Consider the following 26,614-nt stretch of genomic DNA (forward strand, 5'->3'; position numbering starts at 1 on the left):
CCCTCTCCCATCCCCATAGCACCCATCTGTATCCTCAGGAACATCCCCATCACTCTCCTCCAGCACCAACACCTGCCAGGCTTCTTGCAGAAGTCACAGCAGCATTGATGACAGAAGGACCAGCGCCAGGCAAGGCAGAGGAAAGGACAGGAAAGAAAAATAATGCTTGGGTGCTGACAAACAGCAAAAGAAAACAGCAAAAAAAAAAAAAAAAATAAGGGAGAGAATTACTGCTGTTTTTCTAGTGCATAAATCTTCTCCTGCTCAGGCACCTCTGCCCTTAATTAAGGACAAAAGAAAAAAATCTGTTAATAGAAAACAAGCAAGAAATCATAGCAGGTGACCTGCTTTATTTGCCTGGATTAAGTGGGGGATTACAGGAACGGGTAGCGATGTCAATAAGGGCTCTGGACAAATTTTTCCTATTGCTGCTGGTTTTCTGGGAACAGGAGGGATGTGCAGCTGGTCATTCGGGTGGATAACTTCACTGAGGCTGAAGCAGGGAGAAGGTGAAGATCAAAAACCCCACAGTGGTGGTCCTGGCATCACTGGCTCGGGAGCAGAGCTGTGCGTTCAGCTCGTTAAATGCAATTCTGACAGTAGCACAAATCCTGGGATCTCTGACAGCTCCTTGCAGGTGGGAAGGAGAGAGAGAAATGAAGGGAGAGAGGAGATGTGATTGTATAAGGGCTCTCTGAGGGTAAAATAAAGCTGATCTGAGCAGATGGCTTCCTGCCACCTAAAACTTCCACGCTGCAAAATCCCATTAAGCGCAGAGTTTAATAAAGTTCTGGATATCAAGGAGCAGCAGCTATTTAAAGCCTTGAGCACCTGCCAAACGTGGCTTTGTGAGCCACGTTTCCTGTCCCAGGTCATTTCTCCCATCTCCTGGCCATGCTCTCACCTTAGGAAATGCCATCATTTGTGACACGAGGTCTCAGTGCTGGTGCTGCTGTGGCATTCTAATGGGGGTCTGAGGTTCCTTATAAGCAGCCTCACACAAGAAGTGATTTTCCCAGCCAAGGTCTTTATATCCTATCAGATATCTTTGAGGAATCGGCTTTTTGCAGCACAAACTTTACCCAGCTAGCCTGGGAAAATGAAACTTGAACTAAATGCAAAGGAAACCATAATTCATGTCTGCCTGGAAATATCTTGAGCAGCCGGCATGGAAACCAGCTGGGAGGTGGGAGCTTTGTGCTGGGGAGTTCCAGTGGTGTGGGGTCAGTCAGGTGGGATCTTGTTGGCTTGTTATCTTCTATGTGTGCTACAGGGAGGAGTGATGGAAACGCTGGGAGAACCAAGTCCTTCTCCCCACACTGTGTGGACCATGAATTACCCACACATGAAGCGAAACAATCCCAGAGACAGGGAAAACTTGAAGCTTGATGTCCACAATTCCACCTTCCACAAGCTGCTCTACATAAATTCGAGGTGCCTGTCTTCTGGGACATTGTATTTGGCTTTGTGTTCCTCAAAGAGCTTTCTCAGCTCTTCTAAGTATTTCTGATGGAGTCGATCAACCTCTTCGGCCGATGGTTTGTGCTTCTTCAGCACGGGAATTGGCTTCCCAACTGGAAAACAAGAGCAACCATTAGGTCAGGTCTCCATGGACCTGCACGTGTTAAGCACAGAGATGGAGTCCCACCTTTCCAAAGGTGTGAAGGACGTATTGGTATGAGCAGTCATGGTCTGGGAGACAGCATAGCCAAGGAGGTGGGGAGATGGAGGTCCAGCCCAGTGCAGCTCCTACAGCTTCTCTTAATATCTCAGGTGCTTTTTTCAAGACAAATCCACATAATTTGATTCCAGCCCCTTCCCATCTCCCAGAGCCACCAGCAGTAGGACACTTCTCCTGCTCTGCCCCCTGACTCTAATTGTGTTTGTCAAGCTCAGCATTGTGTAACACTGTTCCTCATCGAACTAATGAGGAGCCCTTCTGATACTGTGCTGCTTGTAAAACCATTGAGTCAATCCAAACAGGCTGTAAAACAATTAGAAGTAATTGCTGCCTGTCAAACCTAATCAGCAGGGTGAGCCCTGACCTTTCCAAACAGCCTCTTTAATTGCATTAATTCAGGCCATCAGCCGTACTGTGGGCCAAGCGTGGAGCTGTTGAAACCAGGTGGAACTTCATCACAACCAACACCTTTCTTTAAATTTGGTCTCCTGTTGTGCATGGTCTTCAATGAAACCAGCCTGGCTTGTTTGTGTACAGATAGGTTGGGGCTTGTGCCTGCATCTGGGATGCTGGGCAAATCCTGTCTGACTTATGCTTGTGGGATTGGCTTGGAAGCTCAACCTGATGCCATTACAGGGTTTTGTACGACTTGGTTCTGGTGGGACTGAGACTGGATGTGTCTCATGAAGGCGATGGAGCATCTCGACTTGCTCTGGGGCTTTCTCAGCACTATTCAGACCACTTGGGTTCTGCAGGATGACAAAGCCAGAGCTCCAGACTGGTGTATGCAGGGAACCCTGTGTTATCCTTTCTCTGTGCCAACCCAAAGGTGCTCCAGTACCACATTCAGCTGGGTGACACATCACAGCTTCCAGAGCTGCCTGGACACTCAGGCAGTCATACCCAATTGTGTTGTTAACTTTTTTCCTTCCATCTACAGATGGGGAATTTTTTCTATCTTAAGGAAACATATCCCAGAATCAAGGACCACTTAAAAAAAAACTTTTTTTAAGCAAAAAAAGGACCACGAGAGGGGCAGGTGAGCAGTGGGAGGTGCTTCATTGCCAGCAAGTTTCCAGCCCATGCTCCTTGCTCCTTGGCTCAGCAGAAAGAAGACACGGCCCAGGGGCCATCCTTGACCAGGCTTTGGCCAGGCTTTTGTTGAGGAGGGACTTACTCACGGTGTTGATGGGCCGGCGGTAGGGGACCACCCCAAAGCTGTACTGGAAGATACCTCTTGCGTGGAAGAGGGGCAGGGAGATGCCCATGATCTGCTGGAGCCGGTGCTGGATCCACCGCAGCCATGAGCCCTTGGGGTTGCTCAACTGGTCGTAGAGCTCATTCTCCCCAAAGGAAAAGGCAGGGACCAGTGGGGTGCTGCAGGGAGATGAACACAACGTGTGGCCACGTCGATCAGTAAGGCCAACCCCAAAGCACCCTCACAGTCCCCAAGAATTCACCTGGAACATCCTATCGACCAGAGCATCCCTCCCCAGCCACCCTGTAGCCCCATCCTTTGCATCACCCCTGCTTGATGGCCACGCGGACAAATCCCTTCCTGTTCTTCAGCAGCAAGGTGCAGGATCCTGGCCGGGCATCCAGAGCCTCCTGAGACCCACCGACGATGACAGCCAGCAGGTTCCCCCCCTCTGGCTTCTGCAGTACATGGTACGCGCTCTCCTTGTCAGAGGACACAAGGCCTGGGAGGTAGAGAGGAATTAACACTGAGCATCTGTAAAACCTGCCAAGTGAGGCTTATTCCCATTTTCCTTCTTCATCCAGCTCAAGAGAGGTGCTCAATGCTTTATTTTCAGTTTTCCAGCGTTCTGGAAATCTCAACCCAACTCCTCAGGGTGATGCAGGGCTCATGCAAAGCTCTGCCACATCACAACACTGCAGTTAAGCCCCAGCCACCCCATGGGCTGATTCAGATAGAGAAGTGGGTGAACTCCAAGCCCACCAGTGAGAGACAGAGGCCAGACCTCCACAGGTCTCTCTGGAGCCCTTTCCCCCCTCTCCATTTAATTTTTACCTCCTCCTTTTCCTTTTTGTTTCCTGTCCTGTCATGTATTGCACAACACCATGAACTACCTTTGGTAGCTGCACTGTTTCAGAATCCAGCACCTATAGATGCCACTCACGAAGGACTCCTTGACCTTCTCAGGCCTCCCCGATGCTTCCCCTCTTTGCTCCCTAAAAACCATTTGATTCACCCTCTCATCCCGCCGCTCATCAGCGCTGCCACCCCGCTTACCTGCGCTCATCAGGTAGTCCCGTAAGAAGGGGACACGGAACCACAAGGAGAGAGTCATCAGGTGTGGGGTGATGCCTGGGAAGATGGTGGAAAACCCTGTCGCCTCTGTGCCGAAATTGATGAAGGCTCCCACCGCCAGCACCCCGTGGGGGTGAAATCCCACCAAGTAGTTCTGCCTAGGGTCCAACTCCGCTGTTTTCACCAGCTGGACAAGAGGTGGGACAAGAGTCAGTGCCGTCACCTCAGCGCATGGGGAGTGGGCTATGGAGAGCAGGGGGGTTCCCTTGCAGCCATCCCTCCTTCTGCTGGGAAAGATCAACTGCAAGAGCTCAAACGTTGTTCACTCACTGAGATGTATTTCATTGCCTGTTTCTGTATCTCCCTCCATTTCTTGGCCTGAAAATGACATCTCTAATGCTACAGATCTTCATTGTTCTTTATGCTTTATTCTTTATTCATCTTGTGGATGCCCCATCCCTGCAGGTATTCAAGGCCAGGCTGGATGTGGCTCTGGGCAGCCTGGGCTGCTGGTTGGCGACCTGCACACAGCAGGGCTTGGAGCTGGATGAGCACTGTGCTCCTTTGCAACCCAGGCCGTTCTATGATTCTCTGATTCTATGATTTATAGTCATGCAATGGGATGGGTCCAACCCCACTAACATGGACAGGGACACCTTCCACTAGATCAGATTTCCCAAAGCCCATATTGCTTTCAGCTGGTCTACATGTTGTTAGGAAACAACTTTTAAAACCTCCTCCAGTACATTTTACACTATAGGAAAAAAAAAAAAAAAGCAAAAAAATGAGATAATTTAGCCTCTTATAACCACCACAGCCAGAGCCACCCTGGTAGTGATTGTCCTGTCCTGGAACACATCAAGTAATTGAAGAATGCTTAGTATATCATTAGGTGAGAACCTCAGCTTCCAAGGACAAAAAATGATGCATTTCTTTACATTATGGACTACCCTACAACAGGCCAGCAGCTTGAGCCTGTGTTAGTAGTTACCTAAAGAAACATGCAGGTCCATCAGGGAGCGATGGATGTCTGCCCAAGGTTGTTGCAATTTTACCAAGGAGTGAGAAATCATAAAATCATTACAGTTGGAAAAGACCAATAAGACCAACCATCTTGTCTGACTGTCAGCACACCACCACCATGCCCACTGACCATGTTCAGCCTTCAGGGCTGGACAGCATGGATTGCAGCACATGGTTGGCCCTTGAGGGTTGGCTGAGGGGCAAGCCAAAAATCTCAGCCACTTTTGAAAAGTGAGAAGCATTGTTTGGGTGGCCCAACAGGAGAGGAGACATAACAGACAAGATTTGGCCTCTGTGGGTTACACTTGTGATGGCCCACCTGGAATGGAAGGATCAGTGTGACAAGTCAGCCTTGAGCTGTGCCACTGAGGAGATCCTGCAATCACAACGTCTACAGACAGGGCATAACCCTGCCAGAAGCATCCAACAGCTGATGCTGATGTCTTTGCAACCCTTAAATCGGTGCTGAGGATGCTCTCAGCCTCAGGGCTGCCCATTACAAAGCCATCATGGATTTCCAGACAGCTCAAAGCAGTTCTGTACGAGGAGAAACAAAGCCCCTGGTGCTTCACCCCATCAGTGCCTGAGTGCCCCGCTTCTGTCCAAGTGCAGGGAGCAGCTAATGGGGCATTTGTTTTCCTAGAAGCACCCAGAGCCCTGAGTTCTACTTTACTTTCTGACATCATGGCTCATTTCCCACCTGTCCTAAAGCACTGTTGACTGTACACATGTGCCCATTCAAGCGCCTGCTCCTAATGAGAGGAAGAGACAAACAAAAGTCCCCATCACCACCCAAGTGCAGGAAGAGGGGCAGATGGCTGAACTGCTGAGCCCCTCTCACGATTTGCTCTGTTTTTGAGCAATCTCAGCTTGCATCAATGTAACCTGCATTTATCTTCAGTTTCCAAACAACCTTTCATCTCTGAATAATTTATAAGCAGGGTGAGATGCTGGGATGCGTCACAAGCCACTAAATCTCCTCAAGTGTGAGAAGGGAGGGTGGCAGCAGCCTGAGAACCTGGCTGCACCCCGTGGTTGTGCCACCCTCCTTGCTAATGAAAACTGGACTTGGGCAAGCACCCAGCCCTGCAATCTGCTCCCAGCCATGCTAGGACACCTCCCATCCCTAAAAACCTTCCCTAGGAGATGCTGCTTGCTGCTCACCTCAGTGAAAGGGGATGGAAAATCAGTGTCCAGTGGAGCTTACAGGAGGAACTGCTTCTGATACACGATTCCTTGTACATCTAAGTGGCCTCAGAGCCACTAACATCTGGAGGCCTACCAATTGTAGTTGGGTCTGAATTGGGCCACATCCATGTGTTTTGTGGCTCAATCATGAGTTAAGTATCCAGAGCCCTGCTTTAAGCCGAGGATAACTTTTCTGAAAGTGTGCTCAGGTGCTCGAATGGGCTGCCCAGGGAGGTGGTGGAGTCACCGACCCCTGAGGAGTCCAAGGAACGTTTGGACGTTGTGTTGAGGGATATGGTTTAGTGAGAACCATTGGTGATGGGTGGATGGTCTGACTGGATGATCTGGTAGGTTTTTTCCAACCTTGGTGATTCTATGTTCTATAACAACTGGATGGTAGGAGCCCTGATGTTCAAGGTTTGATGGCCTGGTCAAGGTGGAACTGTCTCCTGCAGCAGCAATCACATCTTAATGACATTGTTGAAGTATTTGCCTCTTTCAGCTTTGCAAAGGAAGGGAGAGAGGGTCCCTGTCTTTGTCACAGGGCTCACGATTTGGCCAGAGCCTATAGAGAAACCATTTCTTTGCAAAAGACCAGGAAGGAAGTCTGTAGCAGAGAAGAAACTTGGGTAAATTATCTTAAGCCATAGCTCAGTCTCTGGATGCTAAACCACCCGAACACTCGAACACAGCAACTCCATCCATCCATCTGGGTTGCCCCCGCTGTTTGTTCTCTCCTTCCCCTCCTCCTGGCAGAGTCTGCACAGCAAGCTGTTCCCAGGCAGCCAGGAAAGTTAACAGCTGGCAGCACCCAGCCCAGGCTCCGCGCACTGCAGCCCCGCAGTGCGTCATGGGGTTGATGTGCAAGGGGTGGATCTCGTTCCTCCTGGCTTGACTGGGTTGTCACCTCTGCTCCTGCTGAAGGGCATCTACTGCTCTGCTTTTTCTGGGCGAGTTGAACTTTAATCATTGTCAAAGGACTTGAGGGTCCAGCCAAGCCGGTCTGTGTGTAAACACTGAAGGGAGACAAATTCTTGTCCTGAAGTTTTTCTTGGTAAGGCAAGACGAGTTTCTCAAGTTACAGGGGTGACAAATTAATGCACGGGACCTTCATCCCCAAAACAGAGAACTCTTATCAGCTTGGGGTCATGCACTCCAAGCTGAGCCATGGGTGTGTTGGCTTGAATGGCTTCCCCTTGTCGTGGCTGGGATGCTGGCTTGTGTCTTGTCTGCTGACAGCAGCCCTGACCCCTTGTCAGTGTGTTGTGAGTCCTGGTGGCGGGGCAGAAAGCCATTTAGATCCCAGATAGGGGGTTATCATGGCCCTCCCAGCTCATAAATTTGAACTTGAAGGGTGAGGTCTACTTTATTCTTTCTTGGATGTAATTGCTGCAGATTTCAGTGCTCTTGATTGTATTATTGACTGTAAAAGCTCCCCCTATTTATCTACCTAAAAGCAGGTCCAGAACATGGGAAAGATCCTGTCCCCCATCTCTGGTGAGATTTGCTCCATACATGGTCACCATCCATGTTAGGGAAATGCACACACAGACTTTTAGGGGCTCTAATAAGAGACCATGTACTGGTGAGGATCTCAAGCAAATTCAGTTTTAAACTGAATTAGCTAAACCACATTAGCATCACAAGTAGATGCTCTCAGCTGGAATTAAAGTGGCCTTCATTTGTTATTTGTTTTGTTTTTCATTTCATTTTGCAACTGAATTAAGTTAATTGGGGCTTCCAAGGGACTGTATCAGCACAGGATTTCAGCACTGGTTTAATGAGGCTGTTTTAATTCACCTTTTGAGATGTGGCTGGGGTTCTTGGTTATCACATGTGTGCTGGACGGTCTTGCCCCAAACTATAGGAAAAAGGAGGAAGGGTGATTGTCCATGTGAAACTGGTGCAAAAGTGCTCGAAGGAAGCAAAATTCTGTTATACATCAGCATATCCTTGGGTCAGATCAACACCTAGCCCCCAGCTGGCCTTGTCTGTAGGGCTGGAGAGATCTAAAAGCAGTTATGTGGCAAAATAGATGGAATCAGGTAGAGGTGAGCTTGGTCAATGCACAGTGCTTGCTGTGCCAGCAGACAGACGGGCGGACTCGCCATGTCATCACATCCTAAGGGACAGAGAAACATGTGGTGGAGACAGGGATTGGCCAGGGAAGCTGGTCAGAAAACCTGTACTTTGTTCATTTAGTCTCCCAAACTGAATTGCTATTGTGTTCCTATCACCCTCTGGCCCCAAACTCACTTCCAATGATGTTATGCTCAATAGTCTGCTCTTAAGTAGGATAAACTTCTGTTCAGTTTCACCCTAAGCAGATCCTCAGGTCCCTTGCTTTCCACCCAAGCACCACCAAATTGCATCTCATGCAGGAAGAAGCATGCAGTCAGGTCCTCTATGGGATGACAGCAACCAAGGAGCAAGCCCCAGGAAGAAGAAATGGTACCAAAGAGAAGTCAGCACATCACCTAAGGGTGGTGGGAGAAAAAGGGAAAAGCAAACATCCGAGTGCCAGCAGCTCCTCAGGAAAAATGGGTTTCTGTTCTCAGCAATGGAAGGAGCCTGAGAAAATGTCCCTGGGCACTGGTGCTTTCTCCAGGTGCCACAATACTGAATGCACTTGAGGGCAGAAAAGGGAGGTCCAAGTCACAGGGCAAGGAAGCTCTTCAGAAAATGAGTTGTCTTTGTGTCACTGGGCTGTATGCTGCTTTTGCCTGAACAATCCTTCTTCTCTCCTCTAGCTAATAGAAGGAAGCAAAATGAACAGCCAGAAGTACTGGCAACCAGAAATGATGTTTAACGTCATGGGCCAAAGCACAAGGTCCTCAGTCACAAACAGTACTATTCTGCTGTGAAAAGGAAGAAAATACTCCTGGGAGGGCTTGGTTCGTGTGCACTTGGACCACTCCACTCTGCAATGCCCTGTGCTGACCCAGAACCACGGCACACACAAATAACCCCCGTCACAGTTTATGCAATTGTGAGAATGAATGAGCTCCTAGGGGACTGCTGAGTCTCCAGTGACACGTTTTGGTTAAGCTAGCAAGAAAAAGAAACCCAGTAAGAGCCCAAGGACAATGAAAGAGGTTGGGACTCTGCCAGTTGCTATAGATAACAACATCCAACCGGCACTTACAGAACCACAGAGTCATTAAGATTGGAGAAGACCATTAAGATCATCTAGCCCAACCATAGAGCCCTCAAGGATAACCCCAAGGGTGACAAAAAGTGTCCTGTGCCTCTTCAAGAGGGGACAACAGTGCCTCGAGGACTACAGGAACCTTCTACACACAGAGACATTTTTCAGGTCGCCCTGAATAAAGCTGGTGAGGTGATGCCTGCTGGGCTGCTCTGATGGGTGACAGCACCTGAAGGCAGCATTTGTTGAAGGCCTTCCCCTTAGGCATGTCCATGTTGCTCCTCAGCTGAGGTTACCAGAGCACCGTGGCTGCAGGAGGAAGGCTGGTGAACAGCAGTGAAGATGTGCTATCTCTTGGCCACAGGGGATGCTTGTAGAACCACAGAATCACGAACATTGGAAAAGACCACCAGGGTCATCAACCACAGAATCATGAACATTGGAAAAGACCACCAAGGTCATCAACCCATCAGTGATGGAGGAATTCTAATGCTGGGTGTGTTCCCACCATGCTGATAATGGATGCTCCTCTGGTGGAGAAGGATGTATGAGAGAGGGAGGTACGAGTTTGGGCAGAGAACCTTGCAGTGGCAGACTAATTACTGGCTGTTCGTTGAACACAGCTCCAAAATCTCTCTGGGAGGTACCACCAGCCCCAGCAGACATTGTGGGATACCTGCTCAACCATTGGCTGCCCAGAGAGATTTGTTGTGCATTTCTGGGGATATCAACCTGCTTCTAAGGCCCAGGTGAGCTCAGCGTAGTTTGCAGGCCTATCATGGTCGTGTGAAAATGAAGATGAGAATGACTGAAATACAGGGGGAAAAAAAACCTTCCTGGAAAAGATGCTCCTGGGAAAATGCCTGGGATCCCAGTGCTCATCCACTTTCACAGTCACCCAAACTCACTCGGGTCCTGGCAATCCCCTAATTAAACCAAGGGCAAAAGCAAAGAGCAAAGCAATTGTGCACGACTGGGATCAGCAGAGGGTGCTCCTCGCACATGCTGGGAGCCCGAGCGCTCCTGCGTGGCAGATCCCTGCTGCAGCAAAGTGCAAATTCACTCTGCCTAGATCTCCGGAAAGCAGACGCTCATCCCAACCTCTCATTGCTTCTGCAGCAGCCAACACGCCCAGGGATCCCATAGGAGCAGCATTTCAATCCCTTTCCTGAAATACCCAAGGGCAGAGCAGTGCAGGCGGCTCTTGCTGCCTCCCCACCTCCCAGCACTGACGCTTGACCACAACAAGTTTGCAGCGGGGATCTGGGAGGATTAGGAGCCACATTTAATCTTCCCAGAATAACTAATCCTCTAGAGCTGAATAAACTCAATCTACACACAAATGCAGCCCGTGGTGCTGGATCCATGTCCCCCAAATCCATGTCCCCATTTACCTCTGTTCTGGTTGGGATTTTGGGCAAGCAGGAGCGTGTAGCTCAGACCAAAGCTCAGCTCAGTTCTGCTCCTTGAGAGATTACAGGATGGCTAAAGCAATATTTGCAGTGCTTAACATCTATGCTGTTAGGAACAAATAATTTCCCATTCCCAAATAATTTATTCGAGCCCATGCTCAAAGGATATGAAATGAAATGCCTTTCAAGCAAGGGAAATGTGTGAATTCTCCCAGAGCAGCACGGAAAAGGGTGCTCCAAATCCTCCCTGTGCACCCCAGTATGCTCCAAGCAAAACCATTAGCTATGCTCCCTCTGCTGGTTTTTCTGCCTGGCAGTGCCAGCTGTTAGGAAGTCATAGAGTCAGAATTAGGTTGGAAAAAAACACTGAGAACATCCAATCCAGCCATCAACCCATGCTCAACCATCAACTCAACCCCAGCCATCAATCCATGCCCAACCATCAAACCATGCCCAACCATCAATCCATGCCCAGCCATCAATCCATGCCCAACCATCAACTCATCCCCAACCATCAATCCATGCCCAACCATCAACCCATGCCCAGCCATCAATCCATGCCCAACCATCAACCCATGCCCAACCATCAATCCATGCCCAACCATCAACTCATCCCCAACCATCAGCCCATGCCCAACCATCAGCCCATGCCCAGCCATCAATCCATGCCCAACCATCAATCCATGCCCAACCATCAACTCATCCCCAACCATCAATCCATGCCCAACCATCAATCCATGCCCAGCCATCAATCCATCCCCAGCCATCAACCCATCCCCAACCATCAATCCATGCCCAACCATCAGCCCATGCCCAACCATCAATCCATGCCCAACCATCAATCCATGCCCAACCATCAGCCCATGCCTAGCTGTCAGCCCATGCCCAACCATCTACCCATGCCCAACCATCAATCCATGCCCAACCATCAATCCAGGCCCAACCATCAACTCATCCCCAGCCATCAACCCATGCCCTGCCATCAGCCCATGCCCAGCCATCAACTCATCCCCAGCCATCAACCCATGCCCAGCCATCAGCCCATCCCCAGGACAGACGGACAGCCCAGGGCACTGCTCAGGAGTAAGTGTGCATGGGGCAGGCAAGGAGGTGTCGTTGGGTTTAGCTGGCACCTATGTTTTAGCAGAGAGATCGGTTTGACACTGCTCAAGCTGTGCTATATGGCCAGAAATAAATTACAGAACATGCATGATGTAGAATCTTTACAATCACATAAACAGCGTGCAGCATTTCTAGCATTTTCTGCAGTAACTTTGAGAATAATGACTTGGGAATTTGGGGTTTCCTGATGAATGTCCTATAATATTACCTGTCTCTTATGATAAAAGCCACCAGGAGCTCTCCTGGGTTGTGCTCCCATTCCTCCCCAGGACACTACGATATACCTTCTGGGGGACTTGCTTTTAAGCTTGGCCAGAAGCCCTTAGATCACTGCAAAAGCTCAGGAAAATGGCTCTGGATAAGGCAAGAAAGCAGCCAGAAAGGCAGAGGATGGCTTTTTTGGGACATTTCCAATAGCTTTCTACAGAGTCCAACTCTGAATTTAGCCATGAAATAACTCAAGTTTACTGATGGAACAAAGGTGGGAGGAGTGGCTGCGAGCCCAGAAGGCTGTGCCACCATTCAGCAAGACCTGTGAAGGATGAGAGTGGGGTAGAGGAAAACCTGATGAGGTTTGTCATGAGCAAGTGTAGAGTCCTGCACCTGGGGAGGAACAACCACAGCATCAGTAGAGGTCAGTGGAAAGAATGCTGAGCTGCTGGAGAGGAGCTCTGTGGAGAAGGACCTGGGGGTCCTGGTGGGCAGCAGGTAACCATGAGCCAGCAGTGTGCCCTGTGGCCAAAAAGGCCAATGGCATCCTGGGGTGCATTGCACAGAGTGTGGCCAGCAGGGCGAGGGAGGGGATCCTTCCCCTCTGCTCTGCCCCAGTGAGGTCACATTTAGAATAGTTTGTGCAGTGCTGGGCTCTCCAGTTCAGAAAAGATGGGGATCATCAAGAGAGAGTCTGGTAAAAAGATACAAAGATGATACAGGGCCTGGAGCATCTCCTATATGAGGAAAGGCTGAGAGCCCCAGGGCTGTTGGGTTTGGAGAAGAGAAGGGTGCACTTTAAAAGGTTCTCTGCAGAGAAGAACTTCTGTAAGGTCACAAGTTGCAGGGGAGATGATCTGGCACTCATGTGCAATGTTTCTTTCCAGGAATTATCATGCAAATCCCCACAGTGATGCTCAGCTTTACCTACCCTAGAAAATCACTCTACTGCGTGGCTCATGAATGCTCCTGGAGCATTGCTCAGGTTTGCACAGAACTGCGATGGCTCTGGGGCAGGTCTTTCACAGAATCATGGAACGACAGCATGGCCTGGGTTGCACAGGAGCACAGCGCTCATCCAGCTCCAAGCCCTGCTGTGTGCAGGTCGCCAACCAGCAGCCCAGGCTGCCCAGAGCCACATCCAGCCTGGCCTTGAATGCCTGCAGGGATGGGGCATCCACAGCCTCCTTGGGCAACCTGTGCCAGTGCCTCACCACCATATAGTGGGGAACAGACAAGGGGAGATGGCCCTATCTAAGCAGTGAGGTTAAATGGGTGCACATAAGGCAGACAATTAAAGGACATGCTGGGAAAACATCGGGTCACCCAGTAATTCTAAGCTGGGAAGACCATTCTGCCTTCAGCACTGCACAGCTGAGGTCCTGGGCTTGGCTCATAGGAGGGACGATCCCTGCGATGGAGCGGAAGGCACAGAGGATGCTCACCGTGACGGGGAAGAAGTCCTTCATGTGTCTCCACACAGCGCTGTCCCGCACCATGCGGATCCGCCGCCCGCCCCGGATCGGTGCTTCCCTGTCTACGAACCACCAGGCGGCGTAGAGGACGCTGAGCAGCCAAAAGCGGGTGAAGAGGAGGCCGACGAAGGCAGCGATGCAGCACTGTGCTGGGAGGAAAGCCAGGCGGTGAGCGTAAGGGTGCTGGGAGGGGAAGGCTCACCTGGAGGAAGCTGTTCTGCACAGCCCTGGGATGGAGCCCCGGCCTTCTCTGTGCTCACCGTGGGATTATTGGATCAGTATGAGGGAAGTTAGGAAGCCAACAAATGGTTTTCTTCCCGTCTGCCCCAGGAACCAGAAGAGCAGCTTGACCCCAACCACTGGGAAGCATCCCTTTCTCCAAGGGCCCCTGTGTTCACCTCCTCCATCAAGGCTGGTGGACCTCTCTGGTTCCACATTTTGAATGACTGCCCGTGATTTTCAATTTTTCATCCTCCCATATAGAAGAATTTTACTCTTTATTGATTTTCTTTTTTCTTTCTTATTGATTCTGGACCTTTTCCTCTGCTTGGCCTCATTTTAAACTCTAATCCTGACCAGTAGAGGATTTTCAGTCTTTTTGACATGGTGTCATCACAGATTTTATAGGCACGCTCTATTTCGTTCCCCAAGTCATTAATAACTTGGGACTTTTCCAAGTCATTAAAGACCTTCCTGAGCTGCTTCCAGTCAGTACTCAGCTTTGTCCTCTACCTCCTGCCTCCCTCGTGCCCTGTGTTTTGGCAGGGGAACAAGAGGAGAAAAGTCTGCACGCAAGCACGCATCACTGGGCATGCCAGATCCCACCAAGCCCAGCACTGTCTGCTGCACAGAGTCTGGGAAGCACTGATGCCCACCAAGCTGCCAGTCAAAGCTGTGTCCTCTCCATCTGGAAGCCTTGGTGGCCCTGTCCATCAGAGTGCTATCTGAGTGAGAATGGGCTGAAAATCCACATTGACCCAAGTCCTTTTGCTTCCCCAGCTCTTTATGGGTCACATTAGGATGAGAGACAATGGTCTCAAGCTGTGTCACAGGAGGTTCGGGATGGTATTAGGAAGAATTTCTTCTCCCAAAGAGTGGCCAGGATGTGCAGGAAAGTAGTGGAGTCGCCGTCCTTGGAGGTGCTCCAGACCCATGGGTTTGGGGTCCTAAGGGATGCAGGGCACAGTGGGGATGGATGGGATTGGGCTTGGGGATTATAGAGGTCCTTCCAGCCTTGATGATTCTGTGACTCTACGATTCTATGACTGTGAGTTTTATATTTTGCTCTTCTCTGGGCCCTTATCACAGATCCAGGACCCGTGGCTGAAGGACACAGGGGTGGAGAAGCTCAGCTCAGACACAGATTCATCATCCAGGCCCTCATCCCAAGACCTGGATTTTCATCTCTCTGGGGTTCACAGAATCACAGAATCACAGAATTGTAGGGGTTGGAAGGGATCTCCAGAGATCATCGAGTCCAACCCCCTGCCAAAGCAGGTTCCCTACAGCAGGTCGCACAGGTCTGCATCCAGGCAGGTCTTGAACATCTCCAGAGAAGGAGACTCCACCACCTCCCTGGGCAGCCTGTTCCAGTGCTCCGTCACCTCACTGTAAAGAAGTTCTTGCGCATGTTTGTGCAGAACTTCCTATGCTGCAGTTTCCGGCCGTTTCCCCTTGTCCTGTCTCCACTCACCACTGAAAACAGTCCGGCCTCGCCATTCTGCCCCCCACACCTTAGATATTTATAGACCTGGATCAGGTCCCCTCTCAGCCTTCTTTCCTCCAGGCTGAACAGACCCAGCTCACTCAGCCTTTCCCCATAGCAGAGATGCTCCAGGCCCCTCACCATCTTGGTGGCCCTCCGCTGGACTCTTTCCAAGAGATCCCTGTCTTTTTTGTGCTGGGGAGCCCAGAACTGGACACAGTACTCCAGATGAGGCCTCAGCAGGGCAGAGCAGAGGGGGAGGATCACCTCCCTCGACCTGCTGGCCACGCTCTTTTTAATGCACCCCAGGAAGCCATTGGCCCTCTTGGCCACAAGGGCACACTGCTGGCTCATGGCCGACCTGTCGTCCACCAGGACACCCAAGTCCCTCTCTGCAGAGCTCCCCTCCAGCAGCTCATCCCCCAACCTGTACTGGTGCATGCAATTATTCCTCCCCAGATGCAAGACTCTACACCTGCTTTTGTTAAACCTCATGCGTTTTTTTTCTGCCCAGCTCTCAGCCTGTCCAGGTCTCACTGAATGGCAGCACGGCCTTCAGCCAATCCTCCCAACTTCGTATCATCAGCAAACTTGCTGAGGGTGGCCACCATCCCCTCATCAAGGTCATTGATGAAGATGTTGAGCAAGACCGGACCCAGCACCGACCCCTGAGGAACACCGCTGCTTACAGGCCTCCAACTGGACTCTGCACCGCCAACGACGACCCTCTGCGCTCTGCCAGTCAGCCAGTTCTCAACCCACGTCACTGCCCACTCATCTATCCCACACTTCCTCAGCTTTGTTATAAGGATGTCGTGGGGGACAGCATCAAATGCCTTGCTGAAATCAAGGTAGGCTACATCCACTGCTCTCCCCCCATCCACCCAGCCAGAGACAACATCATAGAAGGCCACCAGGTTGGTCTCCTGGCACCCGCCATCTCCAGCTGCACTCACCTGAGGTCTATCAGAGAAGATGTATATGATGCTCTCACTTCAGACTTCTTTGGTTGTCTTTACAACAACAGATGAGCTTTAATGCATTTTCCTCTAAAAGAAATCGTGCTTTCCTATGGCTGTGCTCATGATGCTTAACCTCTTTTAGGCTTTGGGAGTATTTCAAATGTTTGTGTTGGAAAACAGTATTTTGATAAGCAGACCTGGTTTGGAGGCTATTCTTTTGATAAGTCATCCTGATCCTAAAGTGTTGGGTGTGAAAACAGAAGCCATGTCTTAAAGTCCTGGCATGGTGTGCTGGTAATTCCTACTGGTAAATGGAAGGAAGGGAGGAAATGGGGAAGGAAGGGGGAAAAGAAGGGAGGGAGAGAGGGAGGGAGGCAGGGAGGGAGGGAGGGAGGAAGGGAGGGAGGGAGGGAAGGAGGGAGGGAGGAAGGAAGGAAGGAAGGAAGGAAAAGGAGGGAGAAAAGGAGGGAGGGAGGAGGGGAGAGGAGGGCAGGGGAGTGGAGGTTGGTTTAGGATGGAGAAGCACTGGGCTGTGCACAGCAGCAGGTCTCACGTGCAATGCAGATCTCCAGGTCACAACTGTTCATGCCTGGCGCTGCTCCTTTGAAGAGACGCAGCCACAGCTGCACAGCTCTCAGGCAAAAGAGCATCCAGCATGAAACCAAGCTCCACGGTGCACACAAGACACGAGTGCTGCTTGAGGAACATCGCAGAGGTTGCAGATGTACTGCTCCTAACAGCCAGGTCATCAGGTCTGCTGCAAAGCTGTGCAATGCCTCTTTTTATCACACTGTGCAAAGCTCAAGGTATGCCCTGCAAAGTGAAGGCGTTGTTCTGGTCCATATCTATCTACTTATCACCCAAGTGAGGCATTTATCTTGCATTACATAGTTATTAATTCTACCCTCAATTCATTTGTGGATGAAATTAATAACATTTGCTCTTTGATTCAGCTTTTTTTTTTCTTTCTAATGCAGAGCAAAATTTGCACACGATGACCTTCACTTAATCCAAAGAGTTCTTTTTTGCCCTTGTGAAGTCTTGTGATGCTCTGCGCCCATTCCTGTCCTAGTATGAATCCAATTTGCTTGCAGATGTCTCTGTGTTCTGCTCACAGACCCTTCCACAAAAGCCTAGCACAGGCAATGCAATGCCATGGGTGAGACACTGAGCCTTTGTGGACCAGCAGTGCAGGATTCATCTCCCAAAGGCAAGCAAGGTCATCTTGAGGCCACATCCCTGTCCCTCCTTGCAGGACAGGGAAGAACAGGAGGTCTACAAGCAGCAGTGTTTGCTTATTGTGATGCCACCCCTGCAATCATGGCTTGCAAATGAGGAAAGCCAAGAGTTCCTTGTTTGCCCTTCTCCGGAACAGTGACCATGTCAGAGCTGCCCAGGTGGCAGCCATATTCCCCTTGGCATTCCTACACACAGCTGTCATTTTCTGGGCTACCTGCCAGGCAAACACTTTGAAGAATATGACAAAAGAGGTGTTAAGGCCTTGGCCAGGGAATCCTGGCAGATGTCTCCTTCTGATCCCAAACTGCAAGTTGCTGTAGAATCACAGAGTCATGGAACCATTAAGGATGGAAAACACCTATGAGATCTCCATGTCCAAACCCAACGCACCCCACCGTGCCCACTGACTGTGTCCCTCAGTGCCACATCTGCACTGGAACACTCCAGGGATGGGGACTCCACCACTATCCCACAAGGGATGTGGGGCCAGGTAAGTGATCTGATCTTCTTCTCATCCTCCTGCAAGTCTACACGCAGTCTTGCATGGGAAGCCAGCACCAAATTGTTATAAAAGCACTGGTTTCTGCAAATATTGCCCCATGGAAACCCAAAATTTGCAGGACACAGAAATGGCTTGAGAGTTTATGAGACCTCTGAAGGCAGACATTGCTGCAGGTCTGAGGGAATCATGCATATCCTTACAAACACATCAATCACCTGAAAATAATTATAGAACCATCAAAAGGTGGAAAAAAGACCTCCAAGGTCCAGTCCAACTCTTAACCCATCCCCACCGTGCCCACAAACCCACACCCCTCAGTGCCACATCCTGCAGTGAACATCCAGATAACCCTACACAGGGCTGAGATTGTCTGCAGCACTGCCTGCATTGCCACGGAAGGTGAGGAGAGATCCCTTCAGCCAAAAAGCAAAACCAAACCAAAGGGCCCTCAGCAACAAGGAAAGCTCCATACCCCAAACCTTGCGCATTCTGCTCAGATCAGAAGCTGGGAGGTTTCTCTTTCTTCTTTTCCCTCAAAGAAGCTTGAAGCCAAAGTGAAGTGTTTGGTGGTGGGCACCTTGTGCTAGGAAGTTTTTTCTCTGGTGGAAACCAGGAACCAGAGGAGGATGAAATACGACAGAGGTGGTTTTGTAGGGAAGTGAACCCTGCTGCACCACAGCCATGGACACGCCACATTCGTGCCATGCTCTCCAAGTGAGCTGTGAGCTACAAGCAAGTCCACACAAGGACCATGTCCTATCAGAGACCTCCTGAGCTCAGCATTGCTGCTCCTCTAGAATTTACTCCTTCAGCCTGAAATAAGTGAAACATCAGCTTTTGGAAGGAGATCTTTGTCATTGTAGCAGCCCCTGGGCAGGTGAGTCTTGCAGTGCGGCTCCCAGGAGGATTTGCAAGATGCACGGTGTGGTCCTCCAGGCCAAACCAGAGCCCTTAGCAGAGCCAAACTAAGGCTGTGGACTCTGCTCAGCCACCAAATTTCCTGACACACTGGCACTGCATGTCCTTTGAGCCAGCCTTGCTGATTGAAAGGGTTCAAAGGCTGGCTGCCCATGCTGGGTCTGCAAAGACAGCATGCAAAGAACTTCTGCTCCTTTGATTATAGAATCATAGTATATCCCATGTTAGAAGGGACCTACAAGGCTCAGGTTCTGATGAGTTGGTTAACACAAGCTCAGACCTTAAATTAATGATTCTGCATGCAGCATCTGGAGAGAGACCCATGCCCAAGCCCACGGAGACAAGGAAGGAGAAAAGCCAGGGGAAGCACTAGACCAAATTTGGGCTCCCACTTGCTGGTTTCAGTGCCCTGCAGAAGCCTGGACCCACTGCCAGGCTGTGCCACAGGGAAATGGCACTGGTCTGTGCTGGACTCTGCAGGTGGGAGCAGTGGGGTCCCTGCTCCACACTACACCCCTCCATCCAGCAACCATCAGCATCTAAAGCAAGGAACATCCCCTGGAGGGGATGCATTTGCACAACCATGGCAACAGCAAAAGGCCATACAAACGCCTGGCAGGGTGGCTGTGTGTTTGCAAGAGCCCTTTTCTGGCAACAGAAGCACGGCTCTGAGCAGCCAGTGTCAAGCTCTGCTCATGGAGGGCCTGATCTCTTGACTGGCTTTGGCCTCAAACTGTGTCAGGAGGAAAGAAAATCAGACTAAGGCTGTTCCAGAGAGAGAGAGCAACCTGTGGAAGCTCAGCAGTGGAGGAGGTTTCAGGTTGAGGTATTGTCTTCATTTTGGGCAATCCAAATTTCCCTGCAAAGGGCAGAGCCTGTGTCCTGAGAAGCTCCAGGTTACCCTTTGACCAACGGAGGATTCCTCCCTATTGCCCACTTTCTGGCTTTCAGCTGCTTCTATCAGTCAACCTCATTACTGAAAAGTTAAGTGCCAGCCTGACTTCACTCCAGCAGGGCTAAACCTACTGGGCAAGTTGTTCTGCTGGAAAACACCATCCATTCCCCTTAAATCTTAGATGCATCCATGCTGCAAACAGAACCCAGGTAGAGTCTGGCAAAACATTATTTAGCATGGGCTAAAATTGTGCCCCAGAGCATGCAAACAGCCAAGCATCCATCTGGGCCAGCATGGCCCAGTGCTCCAGTCCAGCAGACACTGGTGCAGAGTCCATCCAACCCCACATCTGTAGCAGAGGTTTGATGGATCCATCTCAGGGACTTAACGAGGCTCTAAAGCACAACTTACACTTCCTGTGCAGATGCCAATTTGGAGACGTGTATCCTAGGATCCTTATGTACCCTCAAACCTGCTGCTGCTCTGCTGGGACACATATCCACTGTTCTGCCATGGCCAAGCACAAGCTTTACACAGTCTTCTACCCAGGTTAAGAAGCCAGCAGGCACGCTGATGGCAAACCCTGGGATGTCACCTTCCAGCTTGGCTCCTGGACAGTTTGCAGATGGCATTCACCCTCTGGAAATTGGCTCTGGATGCTCAGAAGAGGAAGAGGAGCTGCCACTTACCTAGACATAGGAAGCTGAAGACCCACTGGACCACCGCTGCGGTCTGAAGCCTCCTCTGCAGAGGCAGGGAGAGCGGAGCAAACTCAATCTTCATCCTGGGCTCTGCCTGCAGGTCTCAGGAGGAGGAGGAAGCTCAGCAAGTGGTGAATGCAAAGTGCAAAGTCGCCCGTCAATATTTATGCAGCTTTACAGTACAGGGGGTTGTGCAACGTGCAGGGGACTTTGCTGGGAGGTGTCACTGACTTTATGTCAGTGTGACACTCGTCGTGTTGTTGGTGCTGCAAGTGTCCTCCTGCTCTGCAGCTCCCAAAAAGGAAAATCCATCACTCGTTGTGCGACAGCAGCTGCAGGAGAGAGCAGGAGGGAAAGGCGAGGAAGGAGCTTGTGAAGCAGTGTTGGCTGGGGAGGGAGGAAAAAGGCTTTTCAGAGGAGTGGCTTTGCAATTCAAAACGTATAACCTGTAGATAAAGCTCAAGGCTGTGTCAGCTGGGTGTGGAAAGGGCTGGGAGCCAGGAGGTATGCAAACCATGCATGAGTGTTTCACTGCCGAGCACAGGATGCATGAGCAACCTCCTGCCTCCCCCAGGGGATGGATGGGTGGATGGACAAATGGATGGACGGACGGATGGATTGAGATGGATGGATGGATGGATGGATGGAGGGATGGATGGAGGGATGGATGGATGGAGGGATGGATGGATGGAGGGATGGATGGAGGGATGGATGGATGGAAGGATGGATGGATGGATGGATGGAGGGAGGGAGGGAGGGAGGGAGGGAGGGAGGGAGGGAAGGAGGCAGGGAGGGATCATAGAATCACAGACTGGTTTGAGTTGGTATGGGCCCTTAAAGGCCATCTGGTCCCACTCCCTGCAATACACAGGGACACCCATAGCTCCATCAGGTGCTCACAGACCCATCTCCTGCCCAGGATGCAGTTGACTTTAGAGCAGCAAGGGCACAGTGCTGGCTCACGCCCACCAGTACCCCAAGGTCCCTTTTGGCAGGGCTGTTCTCCATCCTTACATCCTTACACCTTACACCCCTTACACCCCAGCTTGTACTGATGCAGACCCAGGTGCAGGCATTGCACTTGGCTTTGTTAAACTTCGTGAGGATGGATGGAGATGGAGGATGGATGGAGGGAGGGAAAGATGGACAGAAGGGTGGATAGGACAGTCAAGGGTCCATGTGCTTCCCTGCATAGACTTACATGGGTGCAGGAGCCTGCAAACACTACGTCCTTTTTGCATTTCTACCTCCCACTGTCTGTACCTTTGAAAAATCACATGCATCAAATTCCAACCTGCAATTTTCTGGTTGAAAAACAAACAAACAAACAAACGAAACTCTGAAATTTGGGGGAAAACATCCTCTGAGAACTGACAATCTGCTCAGGTAAACAAAGGAGCCATCTGAGAATACCACGGGGCTCGGCAGTAACCAGGATACGGAATTAACCATTCACTGGGCTGAACTAAACAGTGGGCTGACTGCTGAAAGGCATCCTTTGCTTCTCTGAGGGCACTGCAAATCCCAGCGCTCGCCGTGGCCAAGGATGACAGAACAAAAGCAAAAACCAGTCCTTGTCAAAAGCAAACGGGAGGTGTGAGCTGGAAAAAAATCCCTCCTCTTTGTCGGGCCCTTGGAACATGCCAGGATGGGAAGGACAGACATCTTTCTGCCTCCCTTTTCTGGACTCACTGACCCTGGGGGCTCTTTTCCTAAAGACACTTGTTGCTTTAATTGAGCTATAATGGGCTCTGATCTTGTTTGCATCTCTCCCCTTTGTCTTCAGGCCCTGTCTGTTCTGGGAAAGGAAAAGCTTTTAACTCTTTAGGCTCCGTTGCTTGGAGACCTTTCCTGCTGAGAAACAACCAGCAATTTCCGAAAGCACCAACAATTCCCAAGGCAAACCAGCAGCAATAGCAAAACAAACCACCCTGCAGAGATCATGGCTGAAAAACGAAGGCTGAAAAACCCTCCAAGATCCCCAACCCCAACCCATCCCACCGTGCCCACCAGCCATGTCCCCAAGGTCCGGGTCCTTTTGGGCTGTGTGTGGTCACTGAGGCACAGTGGGGACAGGGAGGGGACATTCCTTGCAGGGACACTCCTGGGGATGCTTCAAGGTGTGGCTCCCATCCTGCAGGCTTGCTGGGCAGCTCTTTGCCTGTGCTGCTGGGAAGGATCCCACCTGAGCCCCATAGAAGGTCCAGACATTGAGAAGAGCCTTTTGCCCCTAGAAATGTCATGCCAACCCCTGCAGCTGCTGTATCACTGATTCCCTGAGCAGCTTTTTGCTCATGGTTCATTATTACAGTAAAAAATATCATGTTCTAGATTTATTGATGTACAAGTTGGCTCCGTGGAAAAGCTGACCAAGGCTCAGCTGGGTAATAAATATTGATGTCCTGCTCTGTCATGGGCATGCTATTTGCCTTTTGTATCTATGTTTCCTTAAATCAGGAGAGAAAAATACTTGGAAATGGTTTTGAAATCTTCCAAAGCTTGAAAGGGCTCAGAGGTTTCCAGTTAGGGACAGGGATGCAGCTATTGCTGTGCATTGGTGAAACCACACCTGTGCTTTGTGCTACATGGGAGCAGAGCTCTCTGCACTATGGGGTCTTTCAACAATTAGATGTTCTCTGCATAACTGCTGCTGGAAATATAAGCTGGTGCTGGTCACAGAAGGGGAAGATTCACACTTAGGGGATGGGTTGGATGGGATGGGATGGGATGGGATGGGATGGGATGGGATGGGATAGGGTAGGATCAGAGCCATGGAGATGTGATACTGAGGGATGTGGGCAGTGGGCATGAGGGTTGGGAGAGGGGTTGGGGCTCCTGGAGGGCTTTTCCAGACTTCCTGACTCTGTGATCCTATAACTGAGATGGTGATTCTCCCATCCCAGCTCTCCCGCGTGTTTCTCTGATTGCTTTCACATCTTTCTCCTGTTCTCTGTGCTGACTTGGTTTGGTTGTGGGGAGGCTGGAGGGGATCATCAGTGAGATACCACTGAGCTGTGATTCCATGTGCTGATGACTCCCAGTGCTGCTCACTCCTCCTCCCTGCAGTCCCATGGCAGCACCTCCAGGGGAATTTGTCTGCTGTTCCATTTACTCATATCACCCAATTCTCAGTCACTGAAATCTCATTTTCTCACCATTCCTCCTCCCACACATGTGTTCCATGGTACCCCTCCAGTGACATTCCCCTTGGCCTTTTCCTTCTCAGGTATTTATAGTCAGTTATCCGATCTCCTGTGCTTGTATTCAGCTCGGGAGCATTAAGCCCTTTAATCCCTCAATAGGTCATTCCTGTAATCCCTTTATCAGCAGCCCTTGTGATTGGGTTGATCAATGTCCATCTCCGAATGCCAACCCTTGAAGCCCTGGGTCACCGAGCTGCGGGTTTTGCAAGTCATCCAGCTTTACACATCAGCATACTGGGGTGACCCCACAGGACCCCATACCCACAATGGAGCAGTTTGCACGTGGGGAGCTGGCTGTGCTCCGGGACCAAGGACCTGAAGGTTTACCTGCAAGGAGCGATGCCATGACACGCATCCAGTGGGAGGGAAGTTATCAGGAGGAAGCTGAAAGCGTAATTGCAGTAATTATCTATTGGTTTCTCTTTCCTGGAGGTGCCCAAGGCCAGGTAGGATGGGTCCAAGGCGGCCTGTCGGATGGGTGGCACCCAGCCCACAGCGGGAGGTTGGAACCAGGTGAGCCTTGAGGTCCTGTCTCCAACTCAAGCCATTCTATGACCCTGACTATGATTCTATGATTCCTCTTTCGCCACTGAGTTCCATTACGGAATTTCATATCTACACAGTTGTGTGTGACCACAAAATGATTTAAGACTCAAGAATCCACAAAAAATCCTCTGTACGTGGCCAACTGCTGTGGTGCTGTATTCCTTTGCCCGTGGTGCCACATCCTGGGGACCAAAGAAGGGACAGTCCTTGCAGGGACAGCCCTGGTGCAGAGATGATGCTTCAAGGATGTGACTTGGACATGGAGGTAGCAGAGATATTGGATATAAATCTATCTAGAAAGATCTTTCTGCACCTAATCAAGATGGTGTGGAGCTGGATGCACTTCTCCAGGTGCACACACTTCACCTGGTGAGCTCTGATCCGGGTCTGCATTGGAGCCGGGGCCTCATCTCTCGTGAAGCTGATGCCAATGGTCTCTATAATCGTAGAACTGAAGAATATCCTGAGTTGGGAGGCACCCATATGGATCATTGAGTTCAACTCCTGGCTCCACACAGCACCCCTCATCATTATTATTAATTATAATTTTCATATTTAAATCAAACCATCTTCCCTCCCATAAGGTCTTACACTGATCTTTACTGTGCTGCTCCTGTGACATACCATTCTCACTGCAGTAACTGGTGGGTATGTGTGTACGAGGGGAAAACTTGCACACACGGCACATGATGTTGGTTGGTGATCAGAGACAAGGAGCCAATCCCTCTTTGTCAGCAGATTAGCATAGAAAAATAGAAATTTGGAGAGCAGCAGCAGAAGCAGCTTCAGACCTGGCCCAGGATGGGCACCATCAGCTGTAGCTCAACTGGAAGCTCAACATCCCAAATTCATCTGAGGATGCCTGGAAAAGATTCACCAGCTCCTTGTTAATTAGCTACCAAAACACTGCTGTCACATTGTGTGGGGATGCCTGGAGCTATTCCCTGCCTCTGCATCAAGGATGAGACCCATTCCTGCACAGATGAGACCCAGCACAGCCTCCTGGGCATCTACTGAAAGCCAACATTAACTCAGGGTGCTGCAACATTCAGGGTTTGCTCTGCTTTCCTCCCCAATGTGATACCCCTAGCACCATGCAAACCAGCTTTCTTGGGTGGCATCAAAGCCCACTGGGCAAATCCCAAAGCAGTGACAATGGTGTCCTTGGTCATTCCCAACCCAACATCCCAACATGACACCGTGGCCTTTTCCCAGGAGAACAGGGAAAGCTGTTCCCCAACCCAGTGTCCCATCGTGGCGCCATGGCCTTTATCCAGCAGAAAGCAGTTCTTTTCCCAGAAGAACAGAGAAAGCTATTCTCCAACCCATCCCAACACAACTCAGCCAGTGCCCCATCGTGGCGCCATGGCCTTTATCCAGGAGAAAGGGGAAAGCCATTCCTGCTTTCGGCTGTAATTTGAACTCTAAGGCACTTTTATTTTATTTTATTTTTTAACTCCTATGCTTTCCAAGAGAGGTTTGCAGCCAGCAGCTCCATTGGGCTAATTAGAGCTAATGGATTTTACTTGACGTATGCGATTAGATTATTTCCATTGCTGATTCCTGAAAGTGAATGAGCAGCCATGCTTCAGGATTTATATAGAACTACACAGTTCTCTCCGGGAGACACCGAGTGATTTGTTCTTTCTGCAGCCTCTAGCTTCATCCAGCACTGCTGGGTATCTGCAGAGCCTCCTGACACTGCCAAACCTTGCAGAGCTCAGGAAAAAGCAGAGATGGGGGAAGCATGACTTTGCACCTTCCTGCAAAACCAGCCCATTGCTCTGTGCACATGTAAAATCCCAGAGGGATGCTAGGCGCTGTGCAAAAGCCCAGCAAGCAAGCTGGATGCAGGGCTGGGACGCCCTGCAGCTGTAGGACGGGAGCTGTTGCATTGGGTTACTGTGGGCTTGATCCCTTTGCAATCTTGCAGACCTTGGGTGGAGTTTTTCCTGCTTTCCTATCATCAAACTGAAAGCAGCAAAGAAACGCAGGGCTGGAGCCAGGCGCTGCTGCACCTTGTGCAAAAAGGGATTGCAGTGCATTCAGAGCTTCTGTGCTCCCCATGGAATTGCCTTTATAACGTCAGTTTGAAGAGGAAAGCGGTGACTGGTGCTTCTGTTGCAGGTGCACACCCCCTGTACCTGCCACACGCAGAGCAACGAGCTCCTGGAAAACTGATGTGAACCCCAGTGCTGAAGAGCTTCCTGTGTCTTTAATGAAAATCCCACCCCTGCAACCCTGCAATGAAATGGCAGAGGGAGATAATTGGCCACAGTAACAGAGTGCAGTGTCTGCACGCGTGCACGTGTCCATGTGTGTGCACGTGTCCTCATGCATGTGTAGGTGAGCACATGTGCATGAGTTCATGCATCTGTGCACGCTCTCACATGCATGTTTCTGCACGCAAGT

At 50.4% G+C, this 26,614-nt stretch overlaps 1 protein-coding gene across 2 annotated transcripts; it reads right to left on the minus strand.

Moving 5' to 3' along the window:
* Positions 1 to 330: 330 nt before the first annotated feature.
* On the minus strand, positions 331 to 20,844 carry MOGAT2 (monoacylglycerol O-acyltransferase 2). Of its 2 annotated transcripts, none has more exons than XM_042839595.1 (6): positions 20,442 to 20,844; positions 13,502 to 13,680; positions 3,936 to 4,140; positions 3,207 to 3,381; positions 2,916 to 3,058; positions 331 to 1,574 (listed from the first exon to the last, which is right to left on the minus strand). In XM_042839595.1, the coding sequence occupies exons 1-6, from the start codon at positions 20,533 to 20,535 to the stop codon at positions 1,420 to 1,422; spliced, it is 951 nt and encodes a 316-aa protein (XP_042695529.1). In that variant the 5' UTR covers positions 20,536 to 20,844; the 3' UTR covers positions 331 to 1,419. The 2 variants fall into 2 exon arrangements, with proteins under 2 accessions (XP_042695529.1, XP_042695528.1); XM_042839594.1 differs by having other exon boundaries at positions 2,859 to 3,058; positions 20,442 to 20,841.
* Between the last annotated feature and the right edge of the window lie 5,770 nt (positions 20,845 to 26,614).

This window comes from Centrocercus urophasianus, unplaced genomic scaffold, assembly GCF_019232065.1.
Source record: "Centrocercus urophasianus isolate 14NV4802_14NV808 unplaced genomic scaffold, USGS_Curo_1.0 seq_99, whole genome shotgun sequence".
In the NCBI taxonomy this organism is placed as follows: Eukaryota; Metazoa; Chordata; class Aves; order Galliformes; family Phasianidae; genus Centrocercus; species Centrocercus urophasianus.